This window comes from Ipomoea nil, unplaced genomic scaffold (assembly GCF_001879475.1).
Source record: "Ipomoea nil cultivar Tokyo-kokei standard unplaced genomic scaffold, Asagao_1.1 scaffold1596, whole genome shotgun sequence".
NCBI lineage: Eukaryota > Viridiplantae > Streptophyta > Magnoliopsida > Solanales > Convolvulaceae > Ipomoea > Ipomoea nil.
In genome coordinates, this window is record NW_017618024.1 from 373,443 (window position 1) to 396,595 (window position 23,153).

The 23,153-nt window shown below is 36.3% G+C and overlaps 2 protein-coding genes across 3 annotated transcripts; both read right to left on the reverse strand.

Moving 5' to 3' along the window:
* Window positions 1-982: 982 nt before the first annotated feature.
* On the reverse strand, window positions 983-3,558 carry LOC109190920. Its single transcript, XM_019341524.1, has 2 exons — window positions 2,855-3,558; window positions 983-1,046 (listed from the first exon to the last, which is right to left on the reverse strand). The coding sequence occupies exons 1-2, from the start codon at window positions 3,556-3,558 to the stop codon at window positions 983-985; spliced, it is 768 nt and encodes a 255-aa protein (XP_019197069.1).
* Window positions 3,559-10,115: 6,557 nt separating this feature from the next.
* LOC109190902 (probable glycosyltransferase At5g03795) lies at window positions 10,116-13,161 on the reverse strand. 2 transcript variants are annotated; one of them, XM_019341504.1, is made up of 5 exons: window positions 12,821-13,161; window positions 11,998-12,633; window positions 11,763-11,896; window positions 11,004-11,352; window positions 10,116-10,914 (listed from the first exon to the last, which is right to left on the reverse strand). In XM_019341504.1, the coding sequence occupies exons 2-5, from the start codon at window positions 12,610-12,612 to the stop codon at window positions 10,264-10,266; spliced, it is 1,749 nt and encodes a 582-aa protein (XP_019197049.1). In that variant the 5' UTR covers window positions 12,613-12,633; window positions 12,821-13,161; the 3' UTR covers window positions 10,116-10,263. The 2 variants fall into 2 exon arrangements, with proteins under 2 accessions (XP_019197049.1, XP_019197048.1); XM_019341503.1 differs by having other exon boundaries at window positions 11,998-12,617; window positions 12,821-13,160.
* Between the last annotated feature and the right edge of the window lie 9,992 nt (window positions 13,162-23,153).

Here is a 23,153-nt window from a genome sequence, read left to right on the forward strand (position 1 = left end):
GATTGGTAAAGACATATATGTTTCGATTTTCGTTTTTGTTCTCTTGATTTTGTTTGGATTCATGAAAAATTATACATAGTATAAACCGAATCGAAAACAAGCAAAGCAAGTGCAAAACACATATTCATGGAAAACGAGAGAAAAAAATATATTTTGTTTGAGGTATTCCGAAAGGCAAAAAAAAAACAGTAAAAGTTTTCATGCCTGTATGTCAAATATATTGAAAGTAATGCAATTTTTCACAAAAAAAATCATATGCAAATTTCTAGATCCAGTACATCTATTAATTGAAAATTTTGTTTGTTTTTGAAAACACACAATGTTCGTCCAAAAAACCAAGAATTGCTAATATATTTTTCACAATGTTCCAGTACATCTATTTTTGCTATTAATTCACAATTTTTCACAATGTTCGTACAAATATATTTTGTTTGTTTTTGTTTGTTTGGTGTATTTTGTTTGTTTGTTTTTGTATCCCGTACATCTATTACTGCTAATTTTTCATCCTAAGTTCTAAACTGGAATTATGCTGTGTGAACATTAGTTTTTTTTCTAAGACCAAAAGCTCACAGATCTTTTTATGTAAAAAAAAAACTATTTTCTTTTACAGATCTTAATAGACAACATGGAATACATTTCTTTTTCCAAAAAAAAAAAAGATTCACATATGTATATGTGTGTATATTGTACGGCGCATATTTATTTTTAGGATGTATAAAATTTTCATGGCTTGCAAATATGTATACACATACATACAGTGAACTGTAGACATACATATTTTTATATCAATGTATATACACAAACATTCATAAGATAGAAAGACAATTTGCATATATATATGTTAAAGCATATAATAGAAATCAACATGATTTCACAATGTAAATATGCAATTTGTTGGCAATTTGAATAGTTATGAATCAAGTTCACTAAATATATTCATTTGATGCAGATATATGCTGTCAGGAAATATATGTTCATATTATCAAATCTCACAGACCCAGTAGAGCATGACAAAATATAAACATGGACATGTGATTTTAGGCATCCTGAAAGCATAAAGCATAAAAAAAATAATATTACTGTTCACCGGAGTGTATTGAGCGTGCTGATAACGTGTTGTAATGCAAGTTTGTTGGTAACTTTTGCAGACCTTAGCACGCAGGAACAGTGAAACAAAGAGCAGTATGAAGAAGATAAAGAAAAGTGAGAAGAACAAATTTATTGCCTTGCAATCTCTAACTTCAGTACAGGAATACAATAATATATAGAGTACAAATGTAACCTTCTCATTAAGTACAGAAACTGTTTCAGCTGTTATAAATTATCATAATAATGTCCATTAAGATTTTGATTTATAACATGATTATTATTTTTAGTTCAATGATGAAATCAAAACATCTTCTTTTGAATTGGCTAAACCTTTTTTTTTTTTTTTTTGGTTAGTTGTGGAATCAATTGAAATTCACAAATTGTAATGAATTAAAATATATCGGGCCAAATAATGGATTTGTACAAAATCAAATGGGCTAACGCTAGTAGAGAATATATTTTGACAAATTTTCTATTAATTCAGTAAAATCTAAAACAACCAGGCCATTAACCAAAATTAGTTTAGTTATTGAATTAGAACTTAAAAATGAACCCCGTTAATCGGGCGTTTGGTTGGAGAAAATTACAATTTCATTCCCACCTAATTCTCACATAATTTCGAAGGCAAACAAATTCATTCGTTTGGTTGGAGTAGGGGTGTAAATGAGCCGAGCTGCTCGCGAGTCGCTCGTGAGCGGCTCGGTCAACGCTCGGCTCGAACTCGGTCAAAATCGAGCTCGGCTCGAGCTCGAGCAGCTCGTGGATTAAACGAGCACGAGCCGAGCTTAGGTATTGTAGGCTCGCGGCTCGACGAGCCGTTCGCGAGCCTTATAATATATTATATAATATATAATATATAATATAATTATATTATATTTAGTATATAAAAAATAATAATTAGGGGAGGGAAATTAAAATACTTTAATAATTATGTATGGATAAAAATAATAAAACAAAGTAGTTTAAATTTTAAATCAAACAGGTCAAATTCGAGATCAAAATTAAGCTCAAATTCGAGCCTAAACGCGAGCTCAAATTCGAGCCTGAACTCGAGCTCAGGTTATAGCTCGAATTCGAGCTCGAGTTTGAACAATCGAGTTGCTCGAGCTCGAGCTCGAGCAGCTCGACAATTGCCGAGCTCGAGCTCGAGCATCAGTTCACAAGCTCGAACGAGCTCGAGCTCGAGCTCGAGCTGTGCTATCATTAACGAGCACGAGCATGAGCCTACCCAGGCTCGAGCTCGGCTCGGCTCGTTTACACCCCTAGGTTGGAGGGAATTACAATTTCGCAGAACTACAACTCCATTTTCAAGGAATTAGAATCCCATGTCCACCCTTAGTATTTCAATTCCATGGATTTTAGGAAGAAGAAAAAAAACTTTGAGACAAAATTACCCCTCTCTTTTTAACCTAAAATTGATGTTTGACATCTCTTTCGATTATAGCGTGTCTTCTTCTACTCTCAAGACAGAACGTCAATTAGTAATTTAACCTCAATCAAATATATTTTCTCAAAACTCTCTTATCTATTTTATTGCTTTTGTTATGCAATTCTAGGGTTTATTTATAGCGTGTTACATAAAATTTCAAAAGTAAAATTTGAATTTGGTCATTTAATAATAATAATAATAATAATAATAATAATAATAATAATAATAATAATAATAATAATAATATTTGATGGTTTTATTGAGACCGGGTCCACCATAAACCGAGTGGTGATCACGGAGTGCGTCAGCGGGGTGAGGAGCCGTGTGGGGTTCAACCTGGGCCCCTCGGCATATTCGCGGTGGTGCTGCCGAGGTGCCCTGCCGCGCTCTTCCTGGGGGGCCTTGTCCTTCCGACCTCTCCCTTCCTCCTGCTCCTTCCTATTCTCGGCGACCTCGACGTCGGCATACCGGGCCGCCCTGTCCATCAGGTCGGTATAGTTCTTGGGAGGGTACCGGATGAGGTCCTGGTGGAAAGCATCCGACCTCAAATTGTTCCTGAAAATTGGCATGGCCGACTTACCATCGAAATTGGCGACCCCCATGGCTTCCTTCTTCCATTTACTGAGGTAGTCGGCCAGTAACTCCGAGCTCTTTTGTTTCAGGTCGCACAGGTCGGCGATTTGCTTCTTCCTTTGGATGCTGGTGGCGAAGTGGGACAGGAACTGCTTGGTGAGGTCCGTGAAGGTAGAGATGGACCCCTCCGAGAGGGACCCAAACCAGTCGTGTGCCTGTCCGTCCAGAGTGGCGAAGAACCCCCTGCATAGGATGGCGTCGGTAGCCCCGGTGATCATCATGGCGGCCCTGTACCTGGTGAGGTGCGACCGCGGGTCCGTGGTCCCCGAGTACACCTTGATGGTGGGAAAACGGAAATCCTTGGGCAAGGGTTCCTCCATGATAGCACTCATGAACGGGGTGGACAGTATGTCTTGGGGATCCGGGGACCCGTCCCTCTCGTCGATCTTCTTCTGGAGCTCGTCCATCCTCCTCCGGAGTTGCTCGACTTCGTCCCGATTGGAGCTCGGGACTCGGCGATTTGTCTCACCTGTTCGCTCTACCCGGGAGGCCTGCCCGTGTCGTGGTGGAGCTCGGGTCCCACGACCTGAGGACCTACGCGAACCCGCCTCCTGTTGCGGCCGGGCTCGGGATGCGTGGCTTGGCGACCTCCGGGTGCTTGCTGGTTGCCGTGGCGGCCTGCGGGAACACGGTTCTGCCGCTGGTGGCTCGTTGGCGGCCGGCCTCGGACCCAGCCTGTCCCGAGCCGACACACGATCGCCCAACCTCTCCAGGGCGGGCCTGGTTTGGGTTGGCTCCCTCCCCTCGTCGCCGTGCTGACGGTCTCGGCGGGAGCCCCCTCCTCCTCGCTTGTCCGTTGGTAGAGGCGAGTTGACCTCCCCCTGTGTGGCGTGTGCCGGAGGTGGTCGGGTGCTCGGCCCGCTTGCCCCCTGGAGAGAGGTGGAGGCGGAGGTGGCGCCTAGGTCGGCTTGTTCCTCTGCCCGAAGGCCCGCCGCGACATGTGCTAGTGCCATGGAAGCTTGTTCGAAGACCGCCACCCCCTCCTGGAGGAGAGCACGAGCTGGAGCGGGGACGGCAGGGGGTGGTGCATCACCGCTACGGTGGTTGGTGAGGTGGGCCCTCAGATCTCCCCCCGACCTGGCGGAGGCGGCCGGTTGGATGCTGGGGGCCCGTTGGGGCCGTTCCCGTTTGCGACGAGCTGGGTGCCGAGGGAATCGTTGGTGTGGCGAGAGTTGGATCTCGATCTCGTCATGGTAGCTGGTCGCGGTAGACCACTGGATATAGAACACTCTTGAGCTAGTACATCAGCTCTCAACAAGAGCACAAATGATGGATTTAATTGACCCGGGGTAGACCCGAATCAATGAATCCGGATAAGAACGTGATATGAAATAAATAAATGTAACGCAAGGATATCGTAAGGTCGCAGGGACCGTGGATTATATTGAATATCGCTAATAAGCTATTACAAGACTTGATTAGGACAATAATGCTATAAAATAGTAGTTTAGAAATATGTTATGTCCTTGTTTAGGACAAGATGGAGGCTTTTATATCAGCTAAAACCCCCAACCGCACCCCTAAAACCGGGGGTGGTTAGATCGGCCTGCTTTGACCGCGTCCCCTCCGGGACCGGGGCCAAAGCGGGGCGACTCGGCATGGCCGAGCTGGGCGGGGGAGCTCGGCCTAGCCTCGGTCCATGGTGACGAGCTCGGGTGCATGGTGACGAGCTCGGGTGCACCGAGCTCGTCCGTGACTGGGCTCGGCCCATGGTCGAGCCGTCTGGGCCGACCCAGCCACGGCCCAAGGGGTTGGACCGAGCGTCCCGTCTCTTCGGGTCGGTCCGTTCCGGGCCCAATATATCCATCAGATTGTTTTCTTCGTTGCGACAACGGAATTGAGGACGAAACAAGTGAGAGGAAGAAGCTCTCAATGAAGGAAAAGAGGCTAAAGATCAGTTTCTCAAGTTTTTATATTTAAAAAATAAAATAAAATAAAATGCCGAATACGCAATGCACGTTTAATGTGGCCGTCTCTATTTTTTACGGTGTTGTTTAACGTGCCCGCCTCTTTTTTTTACGGTGTTGTTTAATTGTGTGGACCACGGTACATGCAATAAGCATTGTTAAGCGTAAGACTAGGCTTTGCCGTGACATCCCAAATCTCTTTTTCTTCCCCCATTATCCGGCATCAGATGGCCAGTGGAAGCCAACGTCATACAAAAAATGGTTTCGCCAGGCCTGTCTCATATCATCCAAATATAATATTCAAGACGGTAGCTTTACTTTCAACATTCTTCTTGACCCATTCTCCAAGCCCACAGAAAAAGAATAACCTGGAAATCTGCATATTTCACGTTCGTAAGGTAAAACAATAGATGAGTTTACTTGATAAGAAAGTGACGGATCGTTATGCCATGGAACCGTGTTCACCAAGGTCTCAACAGTAACAGTGTATCGTTATTTTTTTTATTTTAATTAACCGCGCGAATTTTCTTCTTCATTTTCACATTTTGCGATTTCACTTTCTTTTCGCGCAAGCTTTTTCAACATAATCTCATAAAAAGAAAATTCATAATTTCATAACTGCACATTCATAAATCCATGCCTGCATATTCATAATTGCATTGATTTATGAATGTGCAGTTATGAAATTATGAATTTTCTTTTATGAGATTATGAATTTTCTGTTATGAGATTATGAATTTATAGTACATTCATAATCTCATAACAGAAAATTCATAATCTGACCAAATGCGCGCCATTAACTTCACATTAACGATTTTTATTTTTTTTCGTAAAAACGACACCGTTTGAATCCGTGTTCACCATTCATGGTGAACACGTTTCCAGGGCATAATTTGCCCAAAGTGACTAGTGAAATTTAAATAAAGAACAAAAACACTTTGTTACGTGCATTATAATTTTATGTTTTATTTTTTATATTCAAATTTTATAAAATTTATTGTTTGTTTGTTTTTTTACTTATAGTTTTGACCACTTAGCTTATAATCAAAGGATTCAAAGCATTTACTATTTCTTTTATGCAATAAAAAGTTTTTTTCAAGTATAAACCACGAGGTGATTCGGGTCTTTCTCTGTTCGTTTAACGGTCCACCCAATTAATCTTCGTTCGCTCCGAAAGGCCAGAAGCTGGCCCGGAGGAATCGCCACTTGTGAAAATCAAACCCGAGTTATTCTGAAATTCTCCTCCACGAATAGAGTTCATTTACCATCTGAGCTATCATCCCGGTTATACAATAAAATGTTTAAAACAACAAAACAAAATTACAATTTAGTATCTCATCCATTGAGTCTTGACCCCAAAGGCACCCAAGAGAAGAGCTATATTTTTCATTCAATATTGTCCCCTAAAAATGTAACACTTCATTGCACAATTACAAACTATATATGCACTAAGATCCTTTTCACTTTCCTTCATACCACTTTTTTCTGACTTTTCCCCCATTTAAAGACAACTTTTTTTCTTCTTTTATTTTACTTTTCGGATATTGCACTGCTTATTTCCCACCTGCATACTTTTATATCTCACTTTTCCCCCTCACTTTCTGCCATACCCATCCAAACAGTGCATAAGGTCATCATATTATGCATGGCAACAATATAGAAAGGTTTGGATATGATGGCCAGATGAAATGTACAGTATGAAACTGAGGTGTGAATTTCAGAGAAAAGGTGATCATATTTCAGAAGCAGTAGATATAAAAGTTTGACCAGCTGCCCATCCTATGGCCGAAAATTTCATGTGACTATGGCACAATAATTGCTCTAAAACCAGGAACAAGACATGAGGGAATTAAATTTGTTTTGTTGATCAAATTTTATATAGCGGTTGAATTGGATATAAAGATATTAGTGTTGCGATTATTCGTTACGTTGACTTATTGAGTCTAATAAGACCAAGGTTCGAACCGGCATTTGGCCCTGCAGCGACAGTGTGGGAAATATTTCATAGGTCTCAATTCGTAAGATGGGTCGATTTAATTAAAATGGTCATAACAAATTTATATATATAATCAATACTTTAACTCTTGTACACAATACTTTATAGTATAAACGTAGTACTTGGTAATAAAACTCTAATAGATAAATTGTAGAAAATAAAGTAATAACATAGTAAAATTGCATATGTAATTAATATTTTTTTTTAATCACTACAATTGCCTCCACCCCAGGCTCAAACCCATCACCTCCCATATAGATGAGCAACTTGGTACCAATGAACCACAAGGTCCTTGGTTATGTAATCAATATTTAAGCCTTATATATACTCCTCTGTCACATTATATCTGTCTTATTACTTACTATTGGTCAAACTAACTATTTCTTCTTCGTTTATTTTCTTTATTATTTTTACTTATTTATTTGATTTTTTGTGTGTAATAGTACTTTTAGTGTAGTTTCTAAATATATAAATTTTGTATATTAATACTAAACTTAATATTATGAAAAATTAAATTAAAAACAACTTCAGTCAAGTCTCGTTAACCGAACCAGACACATAAAATGGGACGGAGGGAGTAATACTTTATTCTTTATAGGAGTTAATTAACTACCGATTTGGTTCCTCAACTATGAGGATTTCACAAATCTGGATACTGACCCAAAACGACAACCCAAATAATAAATAAATAATACAAGTTGAACCTTAATAATGAAATAGAAACACCAATGTTACCGCTAGGAATCAAACCCTAATATGCCAACAAGAGGGAGAAGACTCAAATTAACCACTTAGCTAGAAGGGGTTTGGTAAGCAAAGGGATGGTTTTCAATAGGAGGGAAAACACCCTATTTATATTGTTGAAAGACTCCCGAATTGTTGACAAATGGACGGCATCGGGCAACCTTCATTCTTGTCCACACACATGCCCCCTCCCCCACCCCCTCCCCCTCCCCCTCCCCCACCCCCAATTACTTTGCTTCCAGAGCACACCCATGCATAAGTGGGGCTTCATGCCCTTTAACACACAAGCTTTTGAGTGGCTTGGTGGTCTGGAACTTGTGTTGTTATGCTTGAGGTTATGGGTTTGAACCTCATGGTAGTGCATCTTATAAGTGGAAGAACTTTCGTCCTTAATCATAAAGACTAGCCTAGCCCGAGATCGGCCTAAGTTTTCCTGGGCCGATCCTAATCAGTGCTAATCTAAGCCCGTCACGAAATCGGCCCAGAGTCGGGATTTGACCACCTCTATTTGTACTTCTTATTTATGATTCACACAATTGTGTGTGTAGACCATGATCATATCCATGAAATAATGATTGCATACACATGAGTTATTTGTGTACCGAATATACATTATATAACATATATTTTTAATATACTAAAAATACATTATTTGTATATTGAATAAATATTATTTGATAATATATAAAATAATGTATAATGTACTTTATGTATATAAATAATGTATTATTAATTTTTTTTTTAAAGATGTGTTTTTTATATATGGTCCACATAATAATGATCAATTTAGAAACCCAAAGTGATTGGGCTTTGCCTATAAAGAGGTCAGCCTGCCATATATGATCAGCCCATAAAGTAATTTGTATACAAGCAGAGGTTGACCCAAGTTTTACTCGAAGCCCCAGTCCTGATTCCAGAGAGACTTATTCCAACAGTATTGTTAGAAAGTGCTATTACACACCCAAAAGACTTGGGATTGATTGGCGACAGCAAATTCGCATGATTCATTAATAGATACTATGTTTGTTATCAAATATTTATAAATAGCCCATAATCTCTAATATTCAAACAGTTATCTTGTATCCAATTTACATTGTGTTTTGAACTGAAATACAAGGCAAATTTTACCATGTAGCATGGTCCAAAATAGTGCTATTTCATTTAATGAAAAGAAATAGCACCCGTTCCTTGTTTATAAGACGTATTTAGTTTCATCTAATATACATTGTAGTTTTATTACATCACAACTAAAGTATTATATTTTGATTCAAGTACAATTTTATTTGTTAATATACACTTAATATGTGAGGCTTGTTATTGAATTTCATTTTATACACTGTAGTTTTATTAATTACAACACCACTAAAGTATAATTATTCTAATTCAACTACGATTTCATTGGACAAAATACACTCAAATATGTGAAATATGTTATTCAGTTTCATTTTATATACATTGTAATTTCATTGCAGCACAACAAAAGTACCATTTTGATTCAACTACAATTTCATTTGACAATATACACACTGTTGTTTCATTACAACACAACTAAAGTATCATTTTCAACTACAGTTTCATTTGAAAATATAGAGTCAATATATAAGACTTGTTATTTAGTTTTATTTTAGATACATTGTAGTTTTTTTTTTTTTTTTAAACAACTAAAGTATCATTTTAATTCAATTACAGTTTCATTTGACAATATACACTCAATATATAAGACCTGTTATTTAGTTTCATTTTAGATATAATGTAGTTTTATTACAAAATAACTAAAGTATCAATATAATTCAACTACAGATTCATTTAATATATACACTCAATATGTGAGACATGTTATTCAGTTTTATTTTAGATATACTATAATTTCATTTAATCTAGAACACATCATAAATATGAGATTAGTTAAGCATAACAACCACCGTTTCTATTTCATTAAAGAAACAAAGGGTTTTTGGAGCATGGTCCACCGTATAACAATTGAACGATAGAGCATTTGGGAGAATGTGAATCATGGTGACTCAATGGCTCAACAGAAATGGCCAAATGCTGATGCGTACAAAGGATCTATTCACTTTGGACATAATCCCTACTTTATCATCGCTGAAATTCAAACATTGGTCTCTTCTTTAAAATATTGCTTACTGAATCATTGAGCTAAACCCCTACAGACTTATTTAGTGTTAATTCAATTCAAGGAGTGGGTGAGTCAAAAACTTCTATGCTAGTCCTGACTAGCACCAAATATATGCACAAGATGATGTTGGAACTTGAAACAATAACTCCCGACACAAAAAGAAAAAAGAGGCTGGGGGAATAATGGAATTAAAACACACAAACTTTTACTGATAATCATATCCTTAATTAAGTTAATAACAATTAACAGCTAACCTGTGATATTCCATCAGGTGCTTTCTATACCATATGCTAAGAACTTTAACACAAAAGGACATACATTTTTATAATTACTGTACCGTACGAAAAACTCTAGTGTACCAAATGGAATGAAGTATCATATGGAAAATGTCGTACCTCTGAGGACTGGGGTGCCAAAGGAAATGCCTTTGCACACGCTTAACCCTCGTTTGCATCTCCCGGTACGTATTTTCTGGGATGGACATAAGTATGTTCTTGAGGTTCAGGATGTCCTTCTCGAGGACGAAAACAGCAAAGGATTCCCAGTTCAAAGTCTCGAAAAATGGAGGGACAAAGTTGTCTGAAATGATCACGGGAACACACTCGTACGAGATAGCCTCCACGACTCTAGGGCTGTTGACTTCGTAACCTCGGGCACAGATGCAGTATTTGCTGCTCTTCATGTGTACTAGGTAGTCTTTCTTGTCCATAGTCCCGAATATCTTCATGTCGGGATCTTTGTTCTCCCAATGTTGTAAGAGAGTCGGGCGAACATAACCGTGCATTTGACCTGCAAAGAAAGCGAGATAAGGGCGCTTGGAAGGTGGGTATCCTCCAATACTTTGCTGGGGATTCCTCGACGAATAAACATATGTTTCTGGGAGAGAAACATCCTTTCCCAATTGCACGCCTTCTCGAAGATCAGAAACACAGAGAGATCTTATGCAGTTAGCCATATGGTACCTAGTTTCCTCTGCAGCCTAACAAAGTTAGCCCAAACATTTATTTCAGTACCATAAAACCTTAACTCAACATTAAACAAACCAAAACAAATTTCACAAAAACACACCCAGTCATGGCAGGCAACAAGAAAATGGTCAGCTCCACAGGTTCTGTTCCAGAAAGGGTACCTTCCTTTGATCAATTCGACATAGTTTTTCATATACTCTATTATGTTCGTAAAGCTGTGAGAGCCTCGAACGTACAGGTTTTTTTCAACATTATGAGAACTAAAAGGTAAGTAAAATAGGTGTGCTTCTCCGGGGTCGTTTGTCACGAAACCCGTGTCGTTTATTAGCTGCCTCATGAACCAGCCTTCTGAAGCATATATACCCGTCAGATCGGATTGGTGAAATACTGGTCTTTCTCCCTCGGTGTAGACGTAAACCTTAAGTGTCTGCTCCATCAACTCGTAGCTCCTGTTTTTGATAGATTAGGATAAGTTCATATAAAGCTAAAACTCATAGTCCAAACAAACATGGTACCATTAACAATATAATCAACTTAAATTTTGATTCTTTGTGTTTGATGTCTAGAGTTTCAAATGTGAAACCGATTAGTGTTCACAATGGAATTCAGCAGTCCAATAACCCAATATACTAGTAGGAAATTGGTAAATTGCAGCAGAAACTACTATTAGCTTATTTTGAAACGCTACTGTTTGGCAATAACCCTTATAAAGAGCTGAAAGCTTAAAAGCTAGTAGCTATTAGCTTATTTTGAAACGCTACTGTTTGACAATAACCCTTATGAAGAGCTGAAAGCTTAAAAGCTGGTAGCTACTAGCTTATTTTGAAACGCTACTTAAGTATGCACCCTAATAAGCTACCTTTTAAAGCTGGAAACATTCCAGTAAACAGGGGCGTGCAGGTCGGCACCATCATCCTGAACAATGGCTGCGTTCTCGATTTGTGATTTAGCATTTAGCAATTCTTGATCAACAACCGAAGGCCAGAGTGGTTTCTGCATAAATATTCAACATCATTAAAAACAGAAAACGTTAAAAAAACAATACATTTCTTCCCATAATAATCTAGATTTGGATTAGGAAAAACCGGACATACAATGAGAAGGTATGAAGAATGATTGGGAGGTAGCATATTCTTCATCTCCGAAATTGGCACCGCTGCCATTGATTTATTCACCAAGGCGGTTTTCTTTACCAGAGGATTCTCACACGATAATAATCTCAGCTCACTTGGCAGACTCTGAGGCTTAACTACAATAGTAGTCGCATTCTTGACCACTTTAGCTTCCTCGGGACTAGGCGAAACTGCAGAGGCTATCAAAGTCGCATTAGGGTGCCATTGCCCACCCGAGGGGGACAAAGACGGGGACGGTGAAATCATTGGCATTCGCTCTACAGACAAGTTAGCCTGAGGAGGGGCTTCGACACCATTTCCACCCTGGAATCTTGTAGCCCTTTCGGGCGCCAAGCTCGTGGTCTGCACACTAAAATTGAACCCATCACCCCTACCATTCTTGATTTCACTCTCAGAACCCAAACTAACATTACCCCCCACATGATTACTAATTGAATTCCACCACCCCAAACTATGAACAGAAAAGGACACTGTAACAGTCCCACATGGAAGCTCAAAATACTGAACCACTATAGCCAATCCAAACAACACTCCAAGTACCCACAAGAGCCTCCTTGTTTCAGACTTAAATTTCATCACTCCAAGTTATATTATCACCTGACAAGAAAAAGCAAAATTTCATAATTACCCAAAACCACAACAAAATATAATGAGAATTCAAAAAATTTAAACATGATTCCTGAACAGAACATAATTTAATTTAGAAAAGCAATATTTAGACTCAAAATTGTGTTCATATACTGAAAAAAAATCCAGAAAGAAGTAGAAAACTATGGGCACTTACCTGTATAAATTGAAAACCTTTTTGTTTACGGTTTTTGGTGATTCTTGTGAAAGAAAAGGAAGGAATTATTGAAGAAACAGCTGGAGTAGTTGAATTGAACTGACAACATAGTAACTAGACATGCATGGTTTTTCGGTTGGTTTTATGTTTAACTCAGAGTTGTTCTTCCAAGTGTTATAGCTGGGCAGACGTGTGGTTGACCAATTTCAGACCGGAATCTTCTCTGAAATTTTTATTTTTATTTTTAAAAACAACAATAAGAACAAAGGGAAAAATAAGAAACGGTATTAGAATGATGTCAGTTGAAATGCCAAATTTACACATACAGACTTTGCCGTGAACGTCACTCCATTTCTTTTTGCTTCCAACCTTCTTCCTAGTTCCAAAGTATATTGTGTTTAAATTTTGATTTTGATTTTGATTTGATTTCTAAGTATTATTACAAATGAATTAATTTCATTTTTTTTCTATAGATTTATAAGTGGCAGTCCGTTGTTAAGTTTTCTTTTTTTAGGACATTCCCTTTGGTTCTAGTATTATTTAGTCCAATCATTATTGTGTGAATCATACTATCAAATTTCCAAAATGTACAGTACACAAATAATATATTTTTAGTATATTAAAAATGTACATTATATTCCCAAAAAAATATATATTCAAAGAAAGTACATTATTTAAGTATTGAAAGTACATTATTTTATATAATTTACATTCAGTACACGGATAATGTACTTTTAATATATTAAAAGTTTACGTTTTATTATGGTCCATGGCCCACACAATAATTTGCCTATTTAGTCTTTCTTCAACAAAATTGTTAAAAATCAGTTAAACGATTTTGTTGACGGGGAATCATTTAAAAGTGAATTATCAACTAAAAATGGAATTAACTAATTAGAAATTATATTCATTGAGTTTTAATGGAATTAACTAATTATAAATTATATTCATTGAGTTTTATTTTATTTCCTTTAGTAGACCAATATTTTAATCTGATTTTTTAAATTAAAAAATTTAAAAATTATTATGTTCTGTTTAATTAAAATTGATCATCAAAGTATTGGATTAAGGCTCTGTTTGGTAAACCTAGCTGAAAAGTTATAAGCTAGGAGCTAAAAGCTGAAAATGAGCTGAAGCTGAAAAGCTATAAGCCCCGAGATGAAAATTAAAGAGCGGTTAAGCTAGCTGTTAGGATTGAAAGTGTTTGGTAAAATTAACTTTTTGATAAAATGATAAATGTAAAAAAATTAAAAACGACATCTTCATAAAATTTAAATTAGTTTCTTTAAATTAAATATTAAAATTTAATATTTTATCTTTAAAAAAAAATGGCACAAGTGTCAAATAGGCTCATCTACTACTACGAAGTGCTCAATTTCTATCACAATCTAAATTAAGTGTTAAATAGGTCCATCTACGAGTTAAATTTATTCAATTGACTTTTTTTACAGGTTACCTATTTAATTATTAAAATAAATAAATAAAATTAAATTAAATTAAAAAAAAAAAAAAGAATATAATTTTTTTAGACGGCCATGGCTGTCTGGGGACGGCCATGGCCGTCCATGCCCTGGAACGGGGCCACCGCCCTCGTTCCAGGCCGTTTGAGGTCCAGATCTGGACCTCATATTAGACAACCGTGGCTGTCCGGCTGTCCTCGCCGGACAGCCATGGCTGTCTTTGAAATGGCAGCCACCGGCTGTCCGGCGAGAACAGCCGATGGCTGTATTCTTTTTTTTTTTTTTATAAATAATTTTTAAATTATTTTGAAATTATTTTTTTAATAATTAAATTCGTAACCTGCAAAAAAAAAAAGTCAATTACCTGCAAAAAAAGATAATTGAACAAATTTAGTAGGTAAGTGTGGTTAATTAGCCTTTAATTTAATTCATGGTGGGAATTGAGCACTTGCCAATAGTACATGGACCTATTTGACACTTCTCCCCAAAAAAATTAACATTTTGAAATAAAACTATTACCATAATCATGACGAAGTAGCAATATTGTTGCAAAACTCATAATAATAATAATAATAATAATAATAATAATAATAATAATAATAATAATAATAATAATAATAATAATAATAATAATAATAATATTTGCGGTGAAAGTTGCGAATAAAGGAGAAGAGAAAAGGATTTTAATTGGGAATGATAAATTATGTTATTTCTTTAAAATAATAAGGATAAAGATAAAAAAAAATAAATAAATAAATAGGAAGCTAGGAACTTATTTTGAAACACGTTCTAAAATAAGCTCTTATTTTAAGCTAGGAGCATATTTTGAGAACATTACCAAACGGAGCTTATTGCTTATTAGTAACTTAAAATAAGCTATAAGCTCCTAAATAAGTTCCGTCAAACAGAGCCTAAAAAGGAATTTGGAGCCCTATAAAGTAAATAATTAATGAGCATGAAATAAACATTTTTTCTAATTTTGCATAAATTATAAGAGACAAAATGTAAAATTATAATGCGCTGGAAATGCATTAATATTGTTGAATTGAACAATATTCACGTAACAAGATAGACATTTAATACAAGTTATTTTTAGTATATTACAATTTCATTTTTAATATATTATACATTCATTTTGATTTGTAATACACTAAAAACAAATTCGTATCAAAATATAATACAATTTTTAAGTAAACTTACATTGTACTAAAAATGACCCTATATCAAAATTCATCTTACAAAGTAAACCTTAGAATGCACAATATAATATGCCGAGATGCATAGAACCTATCATTTATTCTTATGCTCTCTCGGTCATAAAGTAGTTGTAGAAATAATCAAATTTGATTTAAGTTATTTGAAAAAAAAAATTGATTTAAGTTATTTAAAATTTAATTTTTTATGCTATTTAATTTTTTTAAATAGTATAAAAATTTAAATTATAAATAGTATAAAAAATTTGAAAGTTAGTAGTAGTGACTAGTGAATACAATTTTTATACTATTTAATTTAGTATAAATTGTATCAATTTTTTTATTTTACTTAATTTAGTAGTAGTGAATACAATTTATGTATTTATAAGATAAAAGTTAAATTGAAAATTCTACTAAACGTAATATATTGCATTTGAAAGTTATAAAAAAAAAATTAGCAATTTTTTTATTCCACCATTAAATAATATATGTCCCAAACAAAATGGATACAGAGAGTACTATATTTACAAGATAAAAGATGTAGTTCTATTAATAACAATCTGAGATGTAATTTATCTCTAGAATTTGTTAACAACTATTGGGTGCAAGCAGTCTAACTAATAAAAAATATATTTTTCTTCTTGATCATACATGCGTAAATAATTTTGTAGTAAAAAGATAATTGTAACTGTAATTTTGTATAGCCTATTCCACTAACAGGGCGTTTGGTTGGAGGGGGAGAATTATGTGAGAAAGGGATTGTAATTCCATGGGAGTTGAATTACTGGAAATAAAGTGGGAATTTAAATTCTAGTATTTGGTTGACAAGAATAGAATTACTGGGAATTTCAATTCCAATGTTTGGTATACATGGGAATTGAAAGGGAATTAAGTAGTATAAAGTCAAAAATATCCATTATTGTTGTTAGACATTAATTTTAAGTTAAAAAAGGAATGGGTAATTTTGACTCATCACTATATTTTTTTCCCAAGAATTAAAATACCGGGAGGGGGGGGGGGGGGGGGGGGGGGGGTCATGGGATTTTAATTCCATGAAAATGGGGGAATTGCAATTCCATGGAATTGCAATTCCCTCCAACCAAACTACGGAATTTAATAGCCTTTGGAATTATGTGGGAATTAAGTGGGAAGGGAATTTAAAATCCCTCCAACCAAACGCCCTGTAATTGTTTTTTAAAATACTGTTAGTTTTACGGCTTAGAGTAACCGGATGGCGGGCAAACACTATTGTAAAAGTACTAAGTGAAAAGTGAGAGAAATTTGACAGAGTAATAGTGCTTGTATTAAAATCGAAACCCTTTACAATGTAAAACCAAGGGGATATACAAGATATTTGGTCCTTGAAAAAGGAAAGGAAGAAGAAATTAACAAAATTGAACTTAAGAAAGTTTCTATATTGGGTTAAACTTCCTAATATTAAAAAAGGAAACTCTCGCGCCAAACTGAAAAAAATCTTTGCCAAATCATCATTCACTGCCTCTGAGCGCAACACCCGGTCTACTGAAACCCTCCCAACCTTTTAAGTAGCCACACTGCAATCTTCTGACCGCTTAGGGACACACCTGGCTGGGTACCTTACCATGCATGGGTATCCATCAAATACGTTTGTGATAATAGTTGTGAATTATTTATGCTGACAAATTTGAATAACCTTCACTGTTTGAATAAAATATACAAAATTAATTAGGAGAATTATTGAGAATATACTTTGTTAATTAGAGAGAGCAAAATGTTATAGATCTTGTAATGACTTAATAAGTCTACGATGATGAATCTGTAGTGGTGATTTAATTAACATATAATAGTAACTTAATGACATTCAGTTATGATTTAATGTAAATGTAGGCTAATTAAAAAATTGAAATAAAATTCAATATGAGTGTTATCTAAAACAAAAAATCACAATTAGAATTTGTATATTAATTTTATTTTTATAAAAAGAAAAATAGAAAAATAAATTTAAGTTTAAAAAATTGTGGGACAGAATTACTAATTTATTAAAATTAAAATTAAAAATTTAAATAATTTTAAATTTTTTCTACCAATCAGAATGGTTTACAAAATTATCTTTTATTATAATTATACAATAGATTAGCAAGGGCAAAGTGTAATTAATCCAAATTATTGCGGTTATTTTAGAATGGAACTATTTAAGCGACTTTTTCCCTTTTTTGGTGTTATTAGAATGTAATCATGAATTGCATTTACGAGTCATTCTTTCTTCTTCATAAATCGTAATACAGGTGGCAAAGTATAGTATGTCATAAGTTAAATTAATTACATAATCTATAAAAATTAATGTATGCATATAGCAAGAATTTTATTTGTGATTTAGAGTAGCTTTTGTATAATTCAAATTATTTGTTAGGTAAAAGTAAAACAGGACATAAAATATTTTACTATATGTTTAGTGTAAGGAAATAAACTGTAGTATATTGATGTAGAAGCTAACAAGTATAAATAGTATATACAGGAGAACAAGTAATCAAGAAGTTGTAACAACTACTCTAATATATCTATTCCAAAGGAATACAATTTGAATAAGTATAAACAGAAAACATCAACCACATATATTCTTAACACGCCCCCGCAAGATTGAGGATCCGTCGGAGACTCCAATCTTAGACCAAAACTAAAGAAACAAGCGACGACCAAGTGGCTTGGTAAGAATATCAGCCAGCTGCGCAGAGGAGGGAATATGTTGTACAACCAGCACACCAGTTGAAACAAATCGCGAACAAAAAAGTAGTCCAAAGCTAGATGCTTTATACGGGAGTGGAAAACCGAATTTTTATAGACATACGTAGCGCTTAGGTTGTCACAAAATATGACCGGAAGCTTAACCAGACTCAATCGGAGTTCCTGTAACAAGTTCTTAACCCAAAGAACCTCGACTGCAGCATTCGCCAACGCCCGGTACTCAGCTTCTGTCGATGAACGCGAGACGGATTTCTGTCTTGTGGACTTCCAGGAAACAAGATTGCCGCCCAGATACACCAAATATGCGGTGGTAGAACGGCCATCAGTGGTGCAACCTCCCCAATCAGAGTCAGTGAACACTCGTAGCGATAAGGTTGACTTACCTGGAGGAATATGCCATGGCAAACTGTACCTTTGAGATAGAGAATAAGCCGTTTTGCAGCCTGTCAGTGATGATCTGTAGGCGAGTGCATGAACTGCGAGAGCCTATTGACTACAAACGCCAGATCAAGGCATGTGATGACCAACTACTGCAGCAGGCCTAGTAAGCGACGATACTGAGTAGCATCAGTCGTGGTATTAGGCGATTGTCACGATAATAACTTCTCCGAAGCAACCAGTGGTGTTGAAACGTCCTTTGCATCATCCATCTTGAATTGTGTTAGTATATCAGTGATATACTGGCTCTGCGACAAAAACACACCATCCATGGTAAGAATCACCTCAACACCTAGGAAATGATGTAAGGTGCCAAGGTCTTTGAGAGCAAACCATCATGATAAGGTTCCCACAAAACGATCAAGCCATGCAGTATCATTCCCTGTCAATAATATATCATCAACGTACACTAAAAAATAAACAAGTACATCACGAGCGGAATAAACAAATAACGAGGCATCCGCTTGGGACTTAATGAACCCACAACTCAACAAAAACGTTGAGAGCTCCTGGTACCACGCTCTTGGCGCTTGTTTAAGCCCATAGAGAGCTTTAGTTAATCGACAAATACCGGGGGCTGCTCCATGTACACTTCCTCATGCAGTGTGCCATGAAGGAACACATTATTGATGTCCAGTTGACACAGACCCCAATGGTTACTCATGGAAATACTCAAAACTAGACGTATAGTGACCGGTTTCATGACCGAGCTCAAAGTAATCTCGACCAGCAGTCTGTAAGAACCCTTTAGAGACAAGCCGTGCCTTGTGCCGATCCACAGAGCCATCTGGTTTACGTTTGACACGGTAAATCCATTTACAGCTGATGGGAACCCCGGCACCACGGGGAACAAGACACCATGTTTTATTGCGAAGAAGAGCGTCGTACTCCTCATCCGTTGCTTTCCTCCACCTTGCGTCCTTAAGAGCCTGGGCAACGGTAGAGGGTTCTAAAGTAGGAGGCAAGGGATGTGAGCTGACGTGGTTAATGACATAGTCAAAATACCTGGGATTGGGACGACGCTCTTGGGTAGACCGATGCAAATTATTTTGCGTTTGGGAACCTTCGGAGGTGGTGACGGGCAAGGACTCAGACTGGTTGGTATTATGGCTATGTTCTGGAACAGCGGGTGACGAACAACCAGGGGGTGACGAACTGGACACAGCCGAAGGTGAACCAATAGGGATGTTCAAACTATTTCCGCCTGACTATGTTGGAACACCCACCGGTGCAGGCTGCGGGTAGTCGGCTACGTCAGAGAGAGACCCAGCCGAGGAAGAAACAGAAGTCGGAGAAGGAGTCAAAGTGGCTGTAGGAACAAATCCGGGCTGGGTGGACACAGAAGACGACCTGAACAAAATATTGCTCATCTCTAAGCCTTGCGAATCAGAGAGTGGTGTCACAGATGCCTGCTGCAAATCCCTATAAGGAAACACATGAGGAACATAGCCATGGAGGTTGAAGCCAATGAGTGTAGAGTGAACTTGGCGCCTCCAGGCTGGGAAATTTGTGGAGGTAAGTGTAATGGGAAAATTAGATGTGGTAGTAAGGTGAATGATATCAGTGGTGACAGCCATTTGATAAAGGGTGAAAGAAAAAAAAAAAAAAAAACCTTCGTAGGAGGTTCTGGCTCTGGATACCATGTAAGGAAATGAACTGTAGTATATTGATGTAGAAGCTAACATGTATAAATAGTATATACAGGAAAACAAGTAGCCAAGAAGTTGTAACAACTACTCTAATATACCTATTCTAAAGGAATACAATTTGAATAAGTATAAACAGAAAACATCAACCACATATATTCTTAACATTTAGTTCACAGAATATGCTCAAAATGAAATAATTATTTTTTAAAAAAATAAACTTACTCTATTGTTTACTAATACTTTTATTCTCAAGAATATGATTCTTAAAAATGAATTATTTTCCTTATAAAAGGAATCGTTATTCTTAAATTTTCTTATTAAGATAGAAAAAATATATATTTAATGCACGACCGTTATATAAATGCTATACAATGACGGTGAACAAAACGATGACACCTTATCCAAAAAGAAAAAAAAAGTTAAAATTGACATATTCCTATATTTTAAGGAATATCGATCTTTTATAAATATTTAATTACTTTCATATATATATATATATATATATATATATATATATATCGACACACACACACACACACACACACACATATATATATGATTGAGTTCACATGAGGAGAACAATATATAGAGGACTGTGCGGACAAATATTGGGCGCACAATTTAATATACAATGGCACACTAGTATACATGTAAATATCAGGTTTTGAACTCAGGCTCTATTAATTAACAATCCTATGCACGCAACATACAAACTGTGGCACACGACTACATTCGGTCATGCACACAACATACAGGCTAATGGCACACACTACATATGTCCTCACAGTCCTCTATAATATACTTGTTCTAATTTGAATACACATCATCTATACACACACACACACACACACACACACACACACACACACACCCCCCCCCCCCCCCCCCATTATAATAATATCTATTGTAATCATATGAGTTAATACCTCCAATGTTCCTTCGAGTATTAGCAATTTACCAGATGTGGTCATCCGAGTTTTAAATGACCTCCAATGGTCCTCCATGTTTTAAAAAATAACCACCCGTGGTCCTTTTAAGACGTTTCGTGGTCATTCTAAACTCGGGTTTTTTTTTAAAGAATTAGGACTAGTCAGACTCAAAGACCAACTTAATTCTAGCCTTGTCAACTTAATTCAACAAGGCTCTAGATATTAAGTTTCTTCGGAGCGAAGGGACAAATTGCACATTTTGTAGGAACAATTTTTACTAGAATATAACACAAGTTCTACTGTCCCTCTACCTCTTACCTTTGTATCTTCTAACAAGTTGGCTTGATTATTGTAATAGGAGCAATTTCTGTGTGTTTTGACTAGAGATCCCTTTGCGAAAGAAGCACTGAGCAACACGATGCCCTTTGTTAGGAATAAATTGTAATAGTTTTTGATATGCGAAATTGTAATCTTAGAACCCCCAATTTTGTTTGGTTTGAGTCTAGTTTGAGTCTTAGACCATGACCAGGAAATTATTATATAGAATTAAAAGAGAAAAATAGAAGAAGAAGATGTATGCATATGATATGAATACTTTGAATCTCATCTACTCATCTATTCGAAGAAGAAGATGACGTTAAGTAAAGTTTGCTTGAAATTGCCTTGGAGATCAAGCATCTGTGAAAAGAAAGAAGTATATCAAAAAAGATTAGAGATGTTACTAAAGGATCGTACAGATGAATGATAAAAGCCTGAAATGTTAAACCAATGGTCACAGGTTTGAATCTCAACACCCACAAGCCAAGTATTGGGCATCAATTGCAAGTCAAAGGAAGATTAGTCAAGGGACATCAGGGAAAATATTTACGTGCCAAGTATTGGGCATCATTTACGTGAACTTGGAGCTTAACAATGGCAAACACGTGAACTTGGAGCTTAACAATGGCAAACAATATACGAAAAAGCTTATAGAGAAAAACTCAAGTGCGAAAATACACAAGTGCTCAGAAGCTTACAAAGAAATATTCAAGAGAGCTAAATCTTCATCACAACAGAGACTTGTTGATATGAATCTGGTTGGCCCGATCTTCTCTTCACACTCCAATTAAAAATAGTATCTTAGAAAGGTTTATTAGGCTAGGTGAAATCTAATTTGAAGGTTTAATTTAGGTTGGGTAAGGTTTATTTTTGTGGTTTTCGAATTGATTATCGCCTCACGCCTGGTTATAGAGCGATATGAGAATGACTTGACGTCACAAGTGGGGTTTTACACTTGATAAGTCAGGAGTGCCATGAATCACTCATGGCCGAACTCATCTCGAGCTCGGGAAAACTATCTCAGTTTTCTAACTCAAAAATTCAATTCACGAATCTATTTTATTCATATAATATGAGCAAAATTTATAGTTGTAGAACCCTAGAAATCCTAACAACTATAACAAACTAATCAAGATAAATGACAAAAAATGAGGAACCAAAATAACTAAAATTTCCTAAAGTCACTTTAATCCTATTAACAATTATTAATTATTAATTATGTAGGAATTAATTAGCAAACATTCTGTTTAATTCCCAACTTAACTTACTAAATAATTTATATAATAACTCATAAAACTAATTAATTTAAATTATATCAGCACCAAAAAAACATTAACAGCTCAATCATTGTTAGCTCCCGGATTCGCAAACACTCCCTCCTTCTTTGGAGAGATTCGATCTCGAATCTATGATTCAAGTGCTGTTGAAGTCCGCTACACATTGAGAGTTATAAAATTTGTTGTTGAGCTATCTTTGAAGTCTGGACTGTCGTGGCTTCGAATCACATTTGACAAATAGAAAATCCCAACCAGTGCCCCCACAAAAATCACATTGCTTGGTCATGACTCTCGGGAAGAGTCAACCTAGCTTTGATACCAAATGATATGAATTTGGTTGGCCCGATC